This window comes from Pteronotus mesoamericanus, unplaced genomic scaffold, assembly GCF_021234165.1.
Source record: "Pteronotus mesoamericanus isolate MK-2021 breed Mesoamerican mustached bat unplaced genomic scaffold, CSHL_Meso_final contig_164, whole genome shotgun sequence".
In the NCBI taxonomy this organism is placed as follows: domain Eukaryota; kingdom Metazoa; phylum Chordata; class Mammalia; order Chiroptera; family Mormoopidae; genus Pteronotus; species Pteronotus mesoamericanus.
Genome location: NW_026555065.1, coordinates 23,419,518 through 23,438,502, shown reverse-complemented (window position 1 = coordinate 23,438,502; position 18,985 = coordinate 23,419,518). Strand labels below are relative to the sequence as shown.

Sequence of the window (18,985 nt, the reverse complement as noted above, 5' to 3'; positions counted from 1 at the left end):
TAAAAGATACTTGCTGGTATCTTTTTTAAAAATTATTGTTTTGTGTTAGGATTTATCAAACCTACAGCCAGACTGGAGGCAAAGCTGCTGCAGTGATTTTTCTTACTAAAGATGAAAGAATACTGAATGGACCAAGAAGAAAGAAATGCTAGTTCTATCTCAGTGCTGCATTTTTGTTCAGGGAAGTCATTCATCTCTGCTATCTAACTCCCAAACTAAAAAGGTCAGATTATTTGTAAGAGTATCTCATTGTAGTTCATGTACAGAAAAATCAGATGAGAAAGGTCAGACCTGAGTAGGATTCAGGAAATTTCTGTAGATTGGAGCAAATCTCCAAGAGTTTGGGAAAGCAGGCAGTATGGTTTATGAGCTCTCAACTAGAAAAACAGAGTCAGTAAAGAACTTGACTATGGATTGGGATAAGAACCCAGCATTTCTCCAAATTCTAGGCAAAATTTAGATATTTGAGTAAAGGTACAGAGCACCAGCAACAGGGCTTGAACAATCCAGGGATTCTTTACACTCTATCTAGCACAGGACAAAACTTCATGGTAGGTTCTGACCACACACATGGAATTTAGATAGGCACTCCAGGCGAGGTGAGGATATGGAGAAAAATGCAACTCCAGGGATATGAGTGTTCCCTACATACACAAAATACAGTAATGAAAACTAAAGACTCATTTGGTCTGGGAGTAAAAGTACACAAATAACACTGTCCAGTAGAACCTTCTGAAACAATGGAAATGTTCTATATCTGCAAAGTTCAATACGGTAGTCACTGGGCACATGGGACTATTGAGTACTAGAAATATGGCAAGTGCAACTGCGGAACTAAATTTTAAATTTTATTTTACCTCATTTTAAGATTTTATTTATTTAGAGAGAAGGGAAAGGAGGGAGAAAGAGAGGGAGAGAAACATTGATGTGCAAGAGAAACACTATGCGTTGCCCCTCACATTCCCTGAACTGGGGACCTGGCCAGCAAACCAGGCACATGCCCCAGCAGGGAATCAAATGGGTGACCTTTCTATTTGCAGGATGATGCCCAGCCCACTGAGTCACACCAGTCAGGACTTGACTTAATTTTAAATTTAAATAACCACATATAGCTAGTGGCTATCACATTGAGTAGCACCGCAAAAGTCCAACATAATCCTATTATTCAAAGTGTAGTCATAAAACATACATAATGAAAGAAGAATCCTTTTTTATTTTCTATTGTTGTTCAATTACAGCTGTCTTCACTTTTTTCCCCCATTACTATCCCCTACCCGCCCCCACCTCCCACGTTCAATCCTCCCAAAGGAGAATCTTTTAAATATAAATTATATTTTTCTTTGTAGTCAGTATATACCTTTGTATATAATTTCTTTATATTTAAATTTCTTATAAATATAAATTAAATATAATCTCATATTTAAGAGATTATTAATAATTATATTTTTTATATTTAAAAAAGGATTATATACCTTTGTCTATACTGGCTACAAAGGGGTATATACCGTGGGGTAACTTAATGGTTCCATAAAACTAAATCAATTCCAGGAATTTTATAGGAATTCATGCCCTTTCCAGAGTAAACCTTGATTAATACATTCTGGGCTCAATCTGAAGCTGCATTCACACAAGATGAACCAGTAACCACCCTGGCCGCAGTGACCTTCTAAACTAAGGACAAAGTGAGACGCAGCAAATGCAGACTGAGCTGAATGCTCTTGGGCCTGCCTTCATCTTAACCTTAGACTGGATGTGGGCTGTAGTGTTTGGAAGGACATACCTCTGCTTTCGGTGGAATTAATAATTGAATCAGCTGATACAGACAAGAATGCTCCTAATCATAGATTGCCCCTAAGTTTCCCTAAGTGCAATAAATAATAGAATCCTGTAAAAGTCTAATTACATTTCTAAACTGGACTCAACCTAGAAATCCAGACATATTCTAATTTATTCCTACGCTAAACAATTAAGAAATCCAAGAGGTAACCTAATGTCAAAACAGGTTTACTGGTTATCATACACAAAAGAATATGAGCAGCTTGCAAGTATCAGTATAAAAAAAGACTTGATATAAGCTTCCTTTCTTTCGCCCTAAGGCAGTATATGATCTCCAAGCAAATAGAGTGGAATCAAAATTAAAGTTTACATAATAAACATATTCAAAAGAAGTCCCAGCTTTGTTAGAAAAATGGACAAAATCTTCTAAAAGTAAATGGAATGAAAAATTAAAACTAGAACATTGCTTCCTATAATAACATTAACTATTGTTTGTGTATGACATAAGAGAGACAACATATTCAAAATTCAAAAATAAAGTTAATTATTTTTAGCTTTATTGAGATATAATTGACAAATTAAAGTTAATATTTTGAAGAGGTAAACAGAAGTAATAAAGTGTTAGTTACCAATTATTTTTAAACTTATGGCTAAGAATTTTTACCAACCCTCTTCAAACCAAAAAACACAACAAAAATGTAAAAATATAGATACTTTGAAATATTAAACCCAAGACTTTCCGCTTCTTTAAATACTCTAAACCCAAATTATGAGAAATAATTCACTCTGGCCACTGGGGACATTTCTTCTGCCCCATGACACAATCTGAAAATGTACTTCTGCCATTATGTAACTTAGTCATCCCATCCTAATCAAATTACAGGAATGTAGGAGTAAGCAAAAGGATGTAATTTCCCCTGAAGGCCCTGGCCGAGTAACTCAGTTGGTTAAAGCATCATGCCAATACATCAAAGTTGTGGGTTCCATCCTGGATCGTATGGGAATCAACCAATGAATGCGCAGATGGGTAGAACAACAAATCGATGTTTCTCTCTGTTTTTCCCTCCATTCCTCTCTCTCTAAAATCAATTTAAAAAAATATATCCTCAGGTGAAGATTAAAATAAATCAACAGATAAAAAGAACTTTAAAAAAATGATCTTTTTCAAAAAATTAAATAAATGAATATATTTAATTTCCCCTGAAGCCTATGACTGAGGCATAACTAAATTTATAACATGTGAAACTTAAGCACTGAGGAAAGCCCTGATGATAAGGGAAATGAACCATCTATGTGGCCTAAAGAACAAATTGCAGATCTCTAAGGCAGATTTGAAGAACTTATCCAGGAATCCGTCTCCTCCAAAGCTGGACAGGGAGGAAGTGTAGGAAACACAGCTTTTCTAAAAAGATGAAAGGTGTCACTTGAAGATACTCTGGTTTCCTGAGGAAGGGAAGGAGGCACTAAACCACCTTGTTTTGTGCATTTTAGATCTTCCTTGTTTTCCACCATCAGTAACTGTTCTATCTCCTCTTTCAAAGATAAATTTGCTTGAAATTCCTTTTTGGGAATCTTCAGGTATTCTTTCTGATTTATTCTCTGGTCTTCCGAAACCTCTGACTCAGAGCAAATGACTTTGTTACTGGAATCCTCACTGACTTCTTGCTTTATGGGAGGGAAGTGTGGAAGTTCTGTTGTTGTTTTCTTACTCTTTCCTTCTTCTTTCAGTAAATTCTCATGAGATGTAAAACTTAGACATTTATCTAACCTAGAGTTTTCACAAAGTAAGAAACTTCTTCCTTTTTCCTCTTTCCTTGCTGTCTCTATCACTGACTTCTTTGGATATAGCACTGTCCTTACGAGGAGTCCCTGTGCATTCATCCTATATTCTTTCGCAGCTCTCTCTCTGCGCTGCTTCTGGAAGTCCTTGAGTTGAAGCAGTTCCTCTGGAAGCTCCATACATGTAGGCTAAGAAAAGAAAATGAACATAAATCTACTGTAACTAAACTGAATATGCTTTAAAACCACTTCTGCTTTACTTAGCAGTATTTGGCCAGCGAGGATCTATTCAAATGTATTCCCACAGCACCCTCTAGTGTCTGTAACTACTCTACTATTTTTTAAGAAGCAAATAATTTGAATCCAGTTTTGTGTGTATCTGTGTGTGTGTGTAGGGATCAAGATTTTACAGTGAAAAGTATGTCTCCCAACTGTGATTGCATAAATACTACAATAATGAATATATTAAGAAAATGTCTTTGACTTCCAGTCACGATAGTGGCATAGTGGTTCACCACTTCGCACAACCACATCAAATTTACAACTAAATTATAAAACAACTATCATTCAGAACCAACAGAAATTGAGCTGAATGGAAGTCCTACAACTATAGATTTAAAGAAAAAACTACATCAAGACTGGTAGGAGGTGAGGGGGGGAGATGTGGAAAGACGTCCCACACCCACGTGTAGCAGATAAAAATCCACAGGGATATCTTAGGAGCGAAGAGTACTAGCCCCAATCCAGGCTTCCAGTACCAAGAAGAGAAGTTGCCATATTTCTGGCTGTAAAAACCAGTGGGGTTTGAAGCGGTGGAAAACAAAATCTGCTGGACTGCCTGCCACCTCCTCTTAAAGCGCCCATGTTCCCTCTGAGCTCCAGAATGGGGCAGAAGATTGAAACACACTAGAGACATATGGGGAGGAATTGAATTGTCCGGCCTCAAAGCAAGAGCTGGGGGGCAGCTTTCTACCAGACAGAAGCACTGACAGAGGCCACAGTTCCTCATCTAAGACCTCCCCCAAAAAAGCCATAGAGCCAGCAGGTGGGCACCATATGTGAGACTTGATGAACCTGGCTCACACTGTTCGTCCTGTCCTGGTGATTCCCTGAGATCCTGCCCCACCCACCTTTCAGACCTACCCAAATTGTTTCCAGTGGCTTTTTTTATATGAATGGCTTGTCTTGGCCCATAGTTCAGATTTCTTAATTCTCTGAAACAAGCAGCATCTGCTTCAGTGAGCCCCATACCTTTCGCTAAGTTGCCCCAGCCCAGCAGTCATAGCAGCCAACCTTAGTTCACAGCTCAGCTCCTCGTAGTGACCTCCAAGCCCATCTCAAGTAGCAGCCACCTGCAGATTGCTTTGTACCTTATGCTGTGTGATTCCAGACTGAACACAGCTGGTAGCTGACCTTGGAAATGCCAACAACAATCAATGTTTAACTACAACAGGAGGGTGTACACAGCCCACAGAGTGCACACGACTTGAGCACCCAACTTGGATAATAGGAGAGGCTGTGCTACTGGACCCTAAAGGATACTCTGCCAAACCTGGAAGATGTAGCACCTCCACCTAATACATAGAAACAAACACAGGGAGGGTGCCAAAATGAGGAGACAAAGAAACATGGCTAAAATTAAAGAACAGAATAAAACTCCAGAAAAAGAACAAAGCAAAATTGAGATAAGCTACTAGATGCAGAGTTCAAAACACTGGTTGTAAGGATGCTCAAGGAACTTACCATATTTTGCCATGTATAATGTGCTTTCTTGACACAATTTTTGAGGGAAAAATAAGGATGTGCCTTATACATGGGTAAATTATTACATACCATGGATATAATAAATGGGCACAATAATCCCATGTATATAATATGCAAAAAAAATGGGTGCACATGGCAAAATATGGTAATGAGAACCTCAAAAGAATAAGAAGATCCAGTCAGTAACGAAGAATACACTAATTAAAATAAAAAGCTATTTATGGGGAATCAACAGTAGGGTGGATGAAGCCAAGGACCAAATTAGCGATTTGGAATATAAGGAAGCAAAAAACAACCAACCAGAACAGCAAGAAGAAAAATAAATTTTAAAAAATGAGGATAGTGTAAGGAGCCTCTGGGACAACTTCAAGTGTGCCAATGTTAGCATCATGAGGGTGCTGTAAGAAGAGAGAGAGCAAGGAATTGGAAACCTATTTGAAGAAAAATAATGACAGAAAACTTCCCTAACTTGGTGAAGGAACAAGACATACAAGTCCAGGAAGCACAGAGAGTCTCAAAAAAGTGAACCTAAAGAGGCCCACACCAAGACAAAGAGAGAATCTTAAAAGCAGCAAGAGCAAAGCAGTTAATTACCTACAAGGGAGCCCCCATGAGACTCTCAGTTGATTTCTCAAAAGAAACTTTGTAGACTAAAAGGGATTGGCAAGAAATATTCAGAGTGATGAAAAGCAAGGACCTGAAATCAAGATTACTCTACCTAGGAAAGCTACCATTTAAAATGAAAGGATGAATAAAGAGCTTCTCAGACAAGAAGAAGCTAAAGGCGTTCATCTCCACCAAACCAGTATTATATGAAATGTTAAAGGGTCTTCTTTAAGAAGAAAAAGAAGAAGATTAAAAAATATGAACAATAAAATGGCAATGAATACATATCTATCAAAAATTGAATCTGAAAAACAAAATAAACAAGCAGAACAGAAACAGAATCATAGATACAGAGAATGTTTCACTGGTTGCTAGAAGGGAGGGGGCCCAGAAGGATGGGTGAAAAATGTGAAGGGATTAAGAAGTACAGTTTAGTAGTTACAGAATAATCATGGGGATGTGAAGTGCAGCATAGTAAATAGAGTAGCCAAAGAACATATATGGAGGACCAACAAACACAAACAATGGAGTTAGAGGGGACTGGGTTGGGGGGACAACCCAGGAGGAAATATTGGGACAAGTGTAATAGCATAATCAATAAAATATATTAAAAAAGAAAAGAAAATGTCATCTTTGTTCCAGGAGGTAAATAAGTTTTCCCAGGTTGCTTGCCTTTGACTTTATTCAAGTATTTTTGCTATACAAAAATTTAAAGTTAAATTTATTAACATTTTAAGACTCTGAGTATTTCTGTGTTGCATAGAAAAGCACGCACTCCTGCAACTCAATAGCAAAAGAGCAAATAATCTAATTAAAAATGAGCAAAGAACCTGAATAGACATTTTCCCAAGAAGGCATGCAAATGGCCAATAGGTATCAATATATGAAAAAATGCTCTAACAATACTAATCATCAGGGAAATGCAAATCAAAACCACAATATCACTTCAAATCTGTTAGAATGGCTATTATGAAAAAGACAAAAGATAACAAGTGCTTTGAGCGGGGGATATGTAGGGGAAAAGGAATCTCTCATAGTGCTTATGGGAATGAAAAGTGGTATAGCCATTATGAAAAACAGTAAGGCAGTTCCTCAAAAAATTAAAACTTAGAACTACTTTATGGTCCAGCAAATCCATGTCTGGATATATGTATGAAGGATATGAAATCACTGTCTTGAAGAGATATCAGCCCTGCCATTTGCATATCATTATTCAGAATAGCCAAGACATGGAAACAACTTAAGTGTCCATCAAGGGATAAATGAATTAAGAAATTATGGTCTGCCTGGGCCAGGTGGCTCAGTTTGTTGGAGTGTCATTCCATGCAACAAAAGGTTGCAGGTTCAATCCCTGCTTAGGGCACATACTTAGGTTGCAGTTTGATTCTCAGTTGGGGTATGTGTGGAAGGCAATGTTTTTTTTCCTCTCTCTCTTCCCACCTTCCTCTCTTTCTAAAATTAATAAAACATATCCTTGGGCGAGGACAGAAAGGAAAAAAAGGTAGGTAGATACAATTCACTTTCTTGCACAAGCTAAAGAAGGATAACAACCAATTTAAAAACAAAAACCAACCAGAACTGCCTGAAAATAAAACAGTATGGAAGTCCAAAAACCAAGGATTTAAAGAAGAAACATTCATCCAGCCCGGTAGGAAGGGCAGAGACAGGAAGCCAGGACAGAGAGGATGTGCGGCAAGGCAGCAGCTGGCAGGCTGTGCAGTCCTACGTTGGCATGCAGATTAACTGGGAGGAACAACTGGGAAGCAAGACAGATTGTGCAACCTATGGTTCCAGCACAGGGAAATAAAACCTCAAAAATCTCTGGCTGTAAAAACCTCTGGGGTTGCAGCAAGAGAAACTGCCAGTCTCACAGGAGAGTCCATTGGAGGGGCCTATGGGGTCCTAGAATGTACACAAGCCCACCCACCTGGGAATTAGCACCAGGGCAGCACCTGAAAGGACACAATTACCTTGTGGGAAGTGGGGGAAGTGACTGAAAGCAGGGTGAGCGCTAAGCAAGTGGCATTGCTCCCTCTCTGACCCTTCCTCACACACAGAGCCACAATGCAGCCAAGTGGGTTGCCCTGCCCTGGCAAATACCTAAGGCTATTCCCCTTACAACATAACAGGTTGTGCCAAGACAAAGAAATATGGTCCAAATGAAAGAGCAGATCAAAACTCCAGAAAAAGAGCTAAGCGACAAAGAGATGACCAACCTATTAGAAGCAGAGTTCAAAACACTGGTAATCAGGATATTAACAGAAATGACTGAGTACAGATGCAAAACAGAGGAAGAAGTAAAAGCCCGGCAAAATGAAATAAAGGAAAGTATACAGGGAACCACAGTGAAGGGAAGGAAACCAGGACTTAAATCAAAGATTTGGAACAAAAGGAAGATTAAACATTCAACCAGAACACAATGAAGAAACAAGAATTCAAAACAATGAGGAGAAGATGAGGAACCTCTGGGGCAACTTTAAATGTTCTAACATCTGAATCATATGGGTGCCAGAAGGAGAAGAGGAAGAGCAAGAAATTGAAAACTTATTTGAAAAAATAATGAAAGAAAACTTCCCCAAGCTGGAGAAGGAAATAGACATACACATCCAGAAAGCTCAGAGAGTCCCAAAGAAGTTGGACCCAAAGAGGAACACAGCAAGACACATGATAATTAAGAGACCCAAGATTAAAGATAGGGAGAGAATCTTAAAAGGAGCAAGAGAAAAGCAGAGAGTTGCCTACAAAGGAGTTCCCATAAGACTATCAGCTGACTTCTCAAAAGAAACCTCACAGGCAAGAAGGGGCTGGAAAGAAGTACTCAAAGTCATGAAAGGCAAGGGCCTACATCCAAGATTACTCTATCCAGCAAAGCTATCATTTAGAATGGAAGGGCAGATAAAGTGCTTCCCAGGTAAGGTCAAGTTAAATGAGTTCTCCATCACCATATTATATCAAATGTTAAAGGGACTTATCTAAGAAGATCAAAGCTATGAACAGTAAAAGGACAACAAACCCACAACTATCAACAACTGAATGTAAAAATACAAAAACAAGAACTAAGCAAACAACTAGACCAGGAACAGAATCATAGAAATAGAGATCATATGGAGGGTTAGCAGTAGGGAAAGGGGAGAGGGGAGAATGGGGAAATTGTACAGGGACTAAGAAGCATAATTGGTAGGTACAAAATAGACAAGGGAAGGTTAAGAATAGTATAGGAAATGGAGAAGCCAAAGAACTTACATGTACAACTCATGGACATGAACTAAGGAGGGGAGATGCTAACAGGAAGGGGGTGTAGGGTCAAGGGGGATAAAGGGGAGAAAAAAATGGGACAACTGTAAAAGTATAACCAATAAAATATTTTTAAAAAAAGAAAGAAAAAAAGATGTGGTCTATATATACATACAATGGAATATTCCTTGGCCATAAAAAGAAGGCATTCCTGCCATTTGCAAAAACATGAATGAACCTGGGGGGGCGCATATTATAAAATAAGCCAGACAAAGAAAAACAAAAGAAAAAAATTAGAGCTTATTTTATAGAAACAGAGAATAGAATGGTGGTTGCCAGCAGTTGGGGGAAATGGGGAGATGCAGGTCAAAGGGTACAAACTTTCAGTTATAAGACACTGTGGTTCTGAGGATATAATTAATGTACAGCATGATTTCTATAGTTAATAATTCGGTACTGAATACTTGAAAGTTGCTAGGAGTAAATCTTAAGAATTCTCAGCACACACACACACACAAATTAACTATTTGATGCAAAGGATGTGTTAATTATTTTGATCTTGGAAGCATCCCACCAATGCATATGTATACTTTAAAAAATACAATTAATTCTGTCAATTCTTCCTCAGTAAAGTTGAGGGGAAAGAAAGGAAAGCATTCCCTACTATGAGAACATTTTCTTTTAATTGTTTTTTCCAATAATTCCATTTTTTACATAAATACTTGATCCATGGAGTTTCTATTAGTGTAATGAAAGAAATAGCAACCCAACTATAATTCTCCTCCCCAATAATGGTTAGTCAATTGTCTAAGGCCATTTATGGAATAATGATCTTTTTCTCATTGATTGGAAATCCTACCTTTATCACAACATCCATGTGTGAGAGATACATTGATTGGTTGCCTCTCGCACACCCCTCTAACTAGGGACCTGGCCCGCAACCCAGGTATATGCCCTGACTGGAAATTGAACTGGAGACCTTCGGTTTGCAGGCCAGCACTCAATACACTGAGCCACACCAGCCAGAGCAGAACTTACTTATTTTTATTGCTTTCTATATATTCTATAATCACAGTTTGCCAAAATAATGCTGGTGTTAATATTTTTCTTGGAATAGAGTTAAATTCAAAAGTTAATTTAGGAATAACTTATAGCTAAAAATACTTAGTGTTTCCATTCAGATTATCTTTTTTGTCATTTAGTAATATTTTAACATTTCTTCATCTCTACATTCCACATTTCTTGTTGGACTAATTTCTAGGTAAGCTATCTTTTTTGTTACAATTATAAATTGATGTTTTCTTTCATTATATAGTCTGTGTGTGGGTACAGGAAGGCTATGAATTTTTATTTTATATTTGTTCCCACTCTACTAAATTGTCTTTTTGTTTGGGATATCATTTTCATTTGACTCTCTTCAGTTTTCAGTTGTATCACAGGCATGTCATAATTCTGATTCCTCTTACTCCATTTTTATAGTTTATTTTTTTAAAAATACAGTTTTTAAAAAATCTCATTGGTTAATAACTTCAAAAAATAGTAAAGTAGTGGTAATAGTCAGCACTAAAATGTTTTTATTTATATAAATGGGAATACTTTTAGTGTTCCCAATCAAACATTATGTCGTCTTCTTGCCTAATATATATTTTATAATGTTAAAGTATCTATTCCAACTTTAATTAGCAATGCATACAAAATAATACAAATGTTTCTAGCATTAAATAGTGGGAGCAAAGTACAAAAAAGTTATAAAATTGTCCTTAGTTTTACAATGATAAACAAAAAACATTAAAATTCGCCCATCAAACAAGGTACGCAAGAATGTTTATGTTGTTATTTTCTTCATTGTTAAACAGTGAGAGAAAAATACAAGAAGTTATAATTCTTTTCAGCACTTATGGAACAATCATAAGATTTTCTTAGCTCTAGTAAAATGAAAAATTTCCTAACATTAAACCATGCTTGCAAATAGGATCCAGCGACATGTTAAAAGAAAAGTAAAATACATCTAAGTGTGGTTCACACTAAAAATGCTAGTATTGTATTTAGGATTCTGCATCAGAATTCCTAAGTGAGAATCCAGCAGCCTGCAAACTTTTTATGTAAGGAGCCAAGTAATAAATATTTTAGCTTTTGTGAGCCACAAACTGTCTCTATTGCATACTCTTTTTTTTTTTTTAATCCTTTAAAACTGTAAAAACCATTCTTAGCTTGTAAACTGTACCAAAATAGGCCATGGGCCAGATTTGGCCTTCGGACAATAGTTTCTCAACTCCTGGTATATAGTTTTCTTATATTATACTGGCATCATAAAATAACTAATGAAGTCTTGAATTTACCCATTCTTTGATAGACATATTTATTGGAAACATAACTTAATATTCTGAAAAATGCTCAAGGAGACAGATTAAGCCCAAGCTATAGCCCCTTCAAAAATATTTGTCACACCCTGACTGGCATGGCTCAGTTGGGAGGGCATGGACGAGCAAAGTGAAAAGTTGCCAGGTTGATTCCCTGTCAGGGCACATGCGTGGGTTGCGGGCTGGGTCCTCAGTTGGGGCATGTGCAAGAGGCAATTGATTGATGTTTCTCTCACATTTTGATGTTTCACTCCCTCTCTTTCTCCCTCCCTTCCCCTCTAAAAATAAATAAGTAAATAAAATCTTTAAAACATATATTTGTCACCAAGCCTGCCTCACGAAATTTGCCACAGCTATAAAGAGGGGATATAACTGTGCCATCCCATGAAGAATAACGCAGAAGCAGAATTCCTCACGACATAGCCACAGAGAGCTACACCTACCTCTGTGCCTCCCAGCCAGTCTGCAGACCCTTCTCGGTAGGTGTTCAGGTACCCATCCACGAGGGTGGTTAGGTCAGACATCATCTCATCTAGGAGTACCAGGCGAAGGGGTAGCAGGTAGGTGGCTTCTAGAGCCAAAATTTTCAGTAAGGAGGGTGAAAGAGGTCGTGTGAACCACACTTCTGTATTCTCCTAGAAACACCAAAACAATTTTCTCTGAATAGTATGCAAAACTTTAGAGAAAATAATTGTTTATTTAAGTGTTATTTAACTTAAAACACTATTACTGTCATTTTCCTCAATTATTACCTTCTACTTTCACACTACAGCTAGCCTTCGGAGCACACACGCGTGCGCGCACACACACACACACACACTCTCTCTCTCTCTCTCTCTCTCTCTCTTTCAGTGTATAGTGTGTAATTTGTGGGGAAGATTCAAGGAGACAGGAAAAGACAGGAAGAGGGAGGGAGGTTAAAAGTGAGGGAGGTTGGGGGGAGGGCCGGAGGAGGGGTGGGGGAACGGGAATCAGGACTTAAAATTGGAAGTAGCAGACTTGGTTATATGGCCAAAATTATAGCCAATATGGTCTAGACCCCAGTTTGGCATGCAAGACTATCAGGAACTAAATAAAATCTACTTTACTTTGAAAGAAGTAGTTGGGATTATTTTTGTTCTATTGCTTAGTCCAAATTCTCAACCTAATCACTCCCTTGTCCCAACTTAAAAATATATTTCAGCATGCTTTTAAATTGATAAATGACAAATCTGGATCCTAGCTCTTATCCACTTGAGACCACAAACAAACTGCTCCCATTTGGAACAGCTAACATTTTAGCAATGTTCATATATTTACGTGGCAGCTGTCATTTCTTTATAGAATATGCTGATAACCCCACTCAGAAACAGCTGAAAAAATTAATGTGTTAGAGGACATCTTTTAATACTCACCCGAATCAGTTCTTGTCTCTCTTCTAGAAAGGAAAGATATTTAGGGGCTACTTTAAGGTGTCTTATTAAACTCTCCTGTAAAGTACTGATGCAGTTTGGAAGAAAACCACCTGTTTCCATGGAAAATTGAAGGACATCTGCCACCTGTGGCATTAAAAGACAAACAGACCAATCTGTAGAATATATACACAGAGCCATCTTGTAGCAGAAATATATTTAGAGAAATGTCTTTAAATACCATTTTCTCCAAGAATCCACATGAAAATTTAAAGTTGTAAACTTATTCTGAAAAATTAGAGGGAAAAAAGAAAAAGAAAAAGCATCACCCAATTTTAATATGTCCTTGTCTATTTTCTTTTCCATTTCTTTTATTTGCCTGCTTCATGCCTATGTATTTCTTTCTGATCCCTTTGGGGAATATGGAAAGATAAAATTCAAGAATTATTTTTATTATTTATTAGCAACTCTGATAAAGTTTTGGTAAGAAAAGTAAATAAAATTAAGAATTGTTTGAACAATAAAAAAAAGAATTGAAGTAATTATTTTTCTGTATATGGTAGGCTAAATAATGGTCCACAAAGCTATCTACATCCTAATTCCTGGAACCTATGAATATAATTTTACGTGGAAAAATTGAATTTGTAGCTGTAATTAAGTTAAGGATCTTGAGATGGGGAGATCATCTTGAATTATCCCAGGGAGGGGGGTGACTAAATGTAATCACAAGTGTTCTTACATGAGGGAGGCAAAGGAGGCTTTACTATGGCAGCAGAGACTGAAGTGGTTCACTGTATAGATGGAAGAAGAACAAGCCAAAGAATACAGGTGGAAACTGAAAAGGCAAGGAAACAGACTCTTCCCCATCCGAGTCTTCAGAAGAAACCAGCCCTGCTGACACTTTGACTTTAGCCCAATGAAAATGATTTCAGACTTCTGACCACCACAACTGTGAGGGAGTAAATTAATGTTGTTTTTAAGCCACTAAATTTGTGACTTGTTACAACAGCAACAAAAAACTAATACATTGTGTTAAAGGAAAACAAACTGGGAAAATTCTCAATTTCTGTTTCTTGCTCTATAAAAATCTGAAAAGAAAAATATGGAAAAATATGCCAGTGTCTTCATTATATAGTATATATGAGGTCAAGGGAACAATGAACAATTATCTTGCCTTTTGGAATAAGCACAAAAGCAATCTCTATAGATGACAGATCCTGAAAGAAGGCCCAAAGGAACATGTAGATAAGCAGATAGATAAAGGGCAAACTGAATCACATATAATAATAAAAAAAATGAACTTCTTGGAATTTCTGTTCAAAAATAATTGGCAATTCATTAATTTAACACTTCTCCAAAGGCTCTAGGGCTTATATATTCAAGATCTCCCTTTCACTGCCATAAATCTAGAAGAACCTTATCAAAACTAGTGGTTTTCCTGCTCTCACAGCCAAACCAGCTCTAAGAGATAAAGTAGTCTAAGAATTTCTTATTTCCCTAGGGCCCTTTAAAGTAGGAAAAAGTCATATATCTTCAGGCTATTTTGGGCCAAAATAGGCTTTTGGGGCATATCTAGGACACCTGCATCCCTGAGCTAGATACCAACTAGCCACTAGCCTTACCTCATACGTGGTAGAGGCAGAAATGTGATTGTTCACCTCATACTAAGTGTCCTGTGTCAGAATTCTGAATGACCCCCAAATTGTTCGAGTTTCTAAATGTTGTAGAATATGGAGCTTGCTCCTTATTTGACAAATTCTGGAGTAAAATAAGGGGGAAAATCCTAAATATTTTTATATAACTTTTCTGCAGTGATTTTAGAGTCCATCAAATGATCTCACATATTAATACAAACATCTTACATGAGAAATGAGTGGGAATGGGACACACACACAAAAAGACTTTTGGCCACTCATCAGACAAGGCCTGTTTTCTAGAGGAACTATGTACAGTAGATTGAATCCAGTGTTTCCAAGCATGTACCTGTGTATCGAAGACATTATTCAGCAAAATTCCATACTGATGAGAGAGGCAATCAGAAAGCCAACGGCAATCATGGATAACCTAACGCATCAAAAGAAAGAAGCAGAGTAATTAGACCCTGGCTGCAAATTTTACTAGCAGAGGAATCTGCTTATACACTCACCTTCAAAATCCTCTTGTCTTCTAATACCATCTGTAGTCCATTGTTGAAAGCACGACTTCCCAGGAGGAAAATGTCAAATAAGTAGACACGACTATTTGTAGCCACCTACAATACAACATCCAGACTCACGTTATAGAAATAGGAAGAACTAGGGAAGAGTATCTGAGGATCAACAGACACAATAAAATATTTAACATCCTCACTTTTAAAGTAAACAATAGGACATTCTATATTCTTAGAAAAATTGGGTTTACACTGATCTTAAGTTAAAAAAGAAGACATTATGACCGTTTTCAAAAGAAAAGAAACAGACAAGCTGGTAATTTAGTCTTTCACTTTTCACTGTCCCAACTGTGTTTTACCCATCTCACCTACAGCACTCTAGTACCCCAGGGATTACAGGTTTCAGGGGAATAAACAGTATTTTGTTGTCGACAACACAAAATGCTATTTTACATTTCTGAGTTACATAATAGGAATGAATGAATTAGGCATTACATGAAATTACTCATAAGAGAAGACCCCTGTCCCCTAGCAGTAAAAAAAAAAAACAACAGGCAACAAGTACACTGGCACAAATGGCAGGATGTGAAACACTGCTTTATAGACCAATTTCATACAATCCTAAGAATTCTAGATTGTTTCTGACCATAAAAGTCACAAAAGCAGTACAGTTAGATTATCTACTGAGTCAGAGAGTGCAAGGCAAAAATGATGCAAATAGGTCTAGAGAGCCAGCCATGTGACAGGCTGATAGCACCTGTGTCATTTCAGGGGCTAACTATTGTTACAGCTACAATTGCCAGGCCTACCTGGCATCTATTCTTAGATTCTTCATGATAGTTGCTAGAATTTGACACCTAAAATAATCAATCCCTGCTCTTTTCCCCTACATTTTTAATTATAAAAATTGAATAGACACTAAAAGTGTGGAAAATAATTCTCTGCTAGACTGTAAACTCTATGAGATGAGAGATTATGTTGGATTCACTACTATACATGCAACTAGAACAGAGCCAGGCATATGGATGGCTGTTATAAATTTCCTTAGTGAATCAATGTTGTCATTCAATACTCCCTTCTATTTTTTTCATATGCAAAAAGTGTACATGGCTCCAATAATATGCATTCAAATCTATATCCTGCTTTTTTCCATTAATGAACTTTCAAATATTTTTCTATATTGCACTTGTCATCGATTTTTGGCATCCATAAAGGAGTTATAAAATGTACTATGACTTCTATTATTAAGTATTTAAGTGGTTCCTGATTTTTCACCATTATAAATGATGCTAAGATAAATAGATTCTCAAATATTTTTTCTTCATATTTTGAATTATTAAGGCTACATTCCTAGAAGTGGCCCTGAGAAATGAGTCAAAGGGTATTAAAAAAAACTTTATGACTTTCAACAAATATTTGCTACCTTCATCTTATTTTTTAAAATAATTTTATATTTTTCAATTACAGTTGACATACATATTAGTTTCAAACATACAACCCAGTGAGTAGACATTTATATAACTTATGATTACCCTAATAAAACTAGTACGCATCTGATGACCATTCATAGTTATTACTTGACTATATTCCCTATGCTGTACTTTACAACCCCATGACTATTCTGTAACTACCAATTTGTACTTACTAAACCCTTCGCATTTTCACCTATTCCCTCAACCCCCATCCCATCTGGCAAATGTGAAAATGTTCTCTGTATGTATGAGTTGGTTGCTATTCTGCTTGTTGATTTATTTTTTTTCCAAAGGCAAAAATCTTTTATTTCAATTTTAGAGAAGCTACCACCTTCTTCTCCCCCGCTTGGAAGCACAGAGAGACAGACACACTGGGTCAAGGAGGCATGGACAGAACTGGCATCACCACCATCAACTGCCTTCTCTTCCAATGGAAGGCCCCCTTGCTCTCGTCAGAGTTGATCCATAGCGGGGTGTAGGCACCTAGATGGTACAGCTGCTGGGGGACCCCCATCACCAGGTGGTCCTCCCTCACTTCCAGCAACAGCCCTAGAGCTCCATCCAGTTTGGGGAGGTCAATTTTGCCAATAGGAGGTCAGGGGTTTCTAGCCAAAGGGTCAAGGCCTCTCAGGGGCTTTCTTGGGTCTCAAGGAGTCAGCTGTGTACAGGTTCCCCTGTCTCTGGATCTGAGACATTGCTGGGAGTGGATATTTTGCTGGGCGATGGAGCCCATAAACAGCCAGTTCTTCAATATGTGCCATTCTGGATTCAGCTGCAGGCTGTATTTGTCCTCTAGACCCTCCCTGGCAATGGTGATCATGAACTCTCACAGGAAATTGCTGTTTTGCATTCAGTTCAGCATGAGGCTTTCCCAGACTCATGGGGATGTGAGATCTGGCTTGGTCCTCCTCTAGTATTTGAAGTGTCTCATCCTCAGTCACATCAGTCAGAGGAGGGATGGAGAATAAGTGACAGATTTTGATGAAAACCTTTCCTTGCTATGAGTTGGTCTTTATGCAGAAGCCAGATTGAGGTTGGATCTGTGTTGATTCTGGTCTGCTTGTCTGGGCTTGCTGGAGCTCTGTCATTAAATCTGTTGGGAGTCAATATCTCTAGATGCTCTCTAAGTCCTATGTGCCAAATGTGTAAATAACAGCCACTTTTCTGGGCTCAAGATTTCCTTGGGCAGAGCGTCCAGCAGTTAGTGGAAAGTGGTCTGGACAGGTGATGGCTGCCATGCACACAAGGCCTCACACTCAAGAGATCTTCACCACCCTGGAGTAAGGGCTCCACGTCCAAGATATCTTCATCTTGGAATATGGACTGGTGTTCAGTTTTTGTTCTTAGATTCCACATATAAGTAAAAACATATGGCATTTGCCTTTCTTTGTCTGACATATTTCACTCAGCACGATGCCCTCCAGGGCTATCCATGTTGTTGCAGATGGCAAGATTTCATTCATTTTTTTGTGGATGAGTCACATTACATTGTATATATGCACCACTTCTTTATTTATTCATCTATTGAGGAACACTTCAATTTGTTTCCATATCTTGCCATTTGTAAATAATGCTGCAATAAACATATGGATGCATATGTCTTTTCAATTTATTGTTTTGGATTTCTTCAGTAAATATCCAGAAGTGGAATTGTTGGATCCTTCTTTGTCTCTCATAATAGGCTTTGCATGAAACTCTATTTTGTCTGCTATGAGTATTGCTACCCCAGAGTTTTTTTTCCACTTTCATGAAATATCTTTTTCCATCCCTTTACTTTCAATCTCTTCATGTCTTTCATTCTGAATTAAGTCTCTTGTAGACAGCATATGTAAAGGTCTTGTTTTCTTTTCCATTCAGCCACCCTATGTATTTGGATTGGAGCATTTAATCCATTTGCATTTAAAGTAATTGTTGATAGACATGTATTTATTGCCACTTTATCGTTCACATTTTTATCTTTCTTCTTTTTAAAAAGACACTTTAACATTTCTTGTAATACTGGCTTGGCAGTGATTAATGCCTATAGCTCTTCTTGTCTGGAAGGCTCTTTATCTGTTCTGTGATTCTATTAGCTTTGCTGGGTAAAGTAATCTTGGTTGTAAGTCCTTGATTTCTTTTTCTTATAGTTTTATTTCAGAAGTTTCAGAAAAAAAGGAGTTACATGATACATTGTTAGGATGAAAAAAAACCTCTTGAAAGAGTAAGTCCTTGCTTTTTTTAAAATCAATTTGAATATTTTTAAATATATATTTTATTGATTATGCTATTACAATTGTCCCATTTTTTTCTCCCCTTTATTCCCCTCTTCCCTGCACCCCCTCCCATCAGCATTCCCCTCCCTTAGTTCATGTCCATGGGTCATACATATAAGTTCTTTGGCTTCTCCATTTCCTATGCTATTCTTAACCTCCCCCATCTATTTTGTACCTACTATTTATGCTTCTTATTCCCTGT

At 37.5% G+C, this 18,985-nt stretch overlaps 1 protein-coding gene and 1 pseudogene across 2 annotated transcripts in view; both read right to left on the bottom strand.

Annotated features, from left to right (window-relative positions):
* Window positions 1-3,096: 3,096 nt before the first annotated feature.
* The window catches only part of EXD1 (exonuclease 3'-5' domain containing 1), a 40,400-nt gene continuing 24,511 nt past the window's right edge, over window positions 3,097-18,985 (bottom strand). For both annotated transcript variants that reach the window (XM_054565131.1, XM_054565132.1), the window contains 5 exons: window positions 15,057-15,161; window positions 14,894-14,974; window positions 12,914-13,057; window positions 11,963-12,154; window positions 3,097-3,744 (listed from right to left, as the gene is read on the bottom strand). In XM_054565131.1, coding sequence (XP_054421106.1) covers window positions 3,097-3,744; window positions 11,963-12,154; window positions 12,914-13,057; window positions 14,894-14,974; window positions 15,057-15,161 — 1,170 coding nt within the window. The remainder of the gene's footprint in view (window positions 3,745-11,962; window positions 12,155-12,913; window positions 13,058-14,893; window positions 14,975-15,056; window positions 15,162-18,985) is intronic.
* Window positions 16,908-17,619, bottom strand: LOC129064425 (PIH1 domain-containing protein 1-like; annotated as a pseudogene).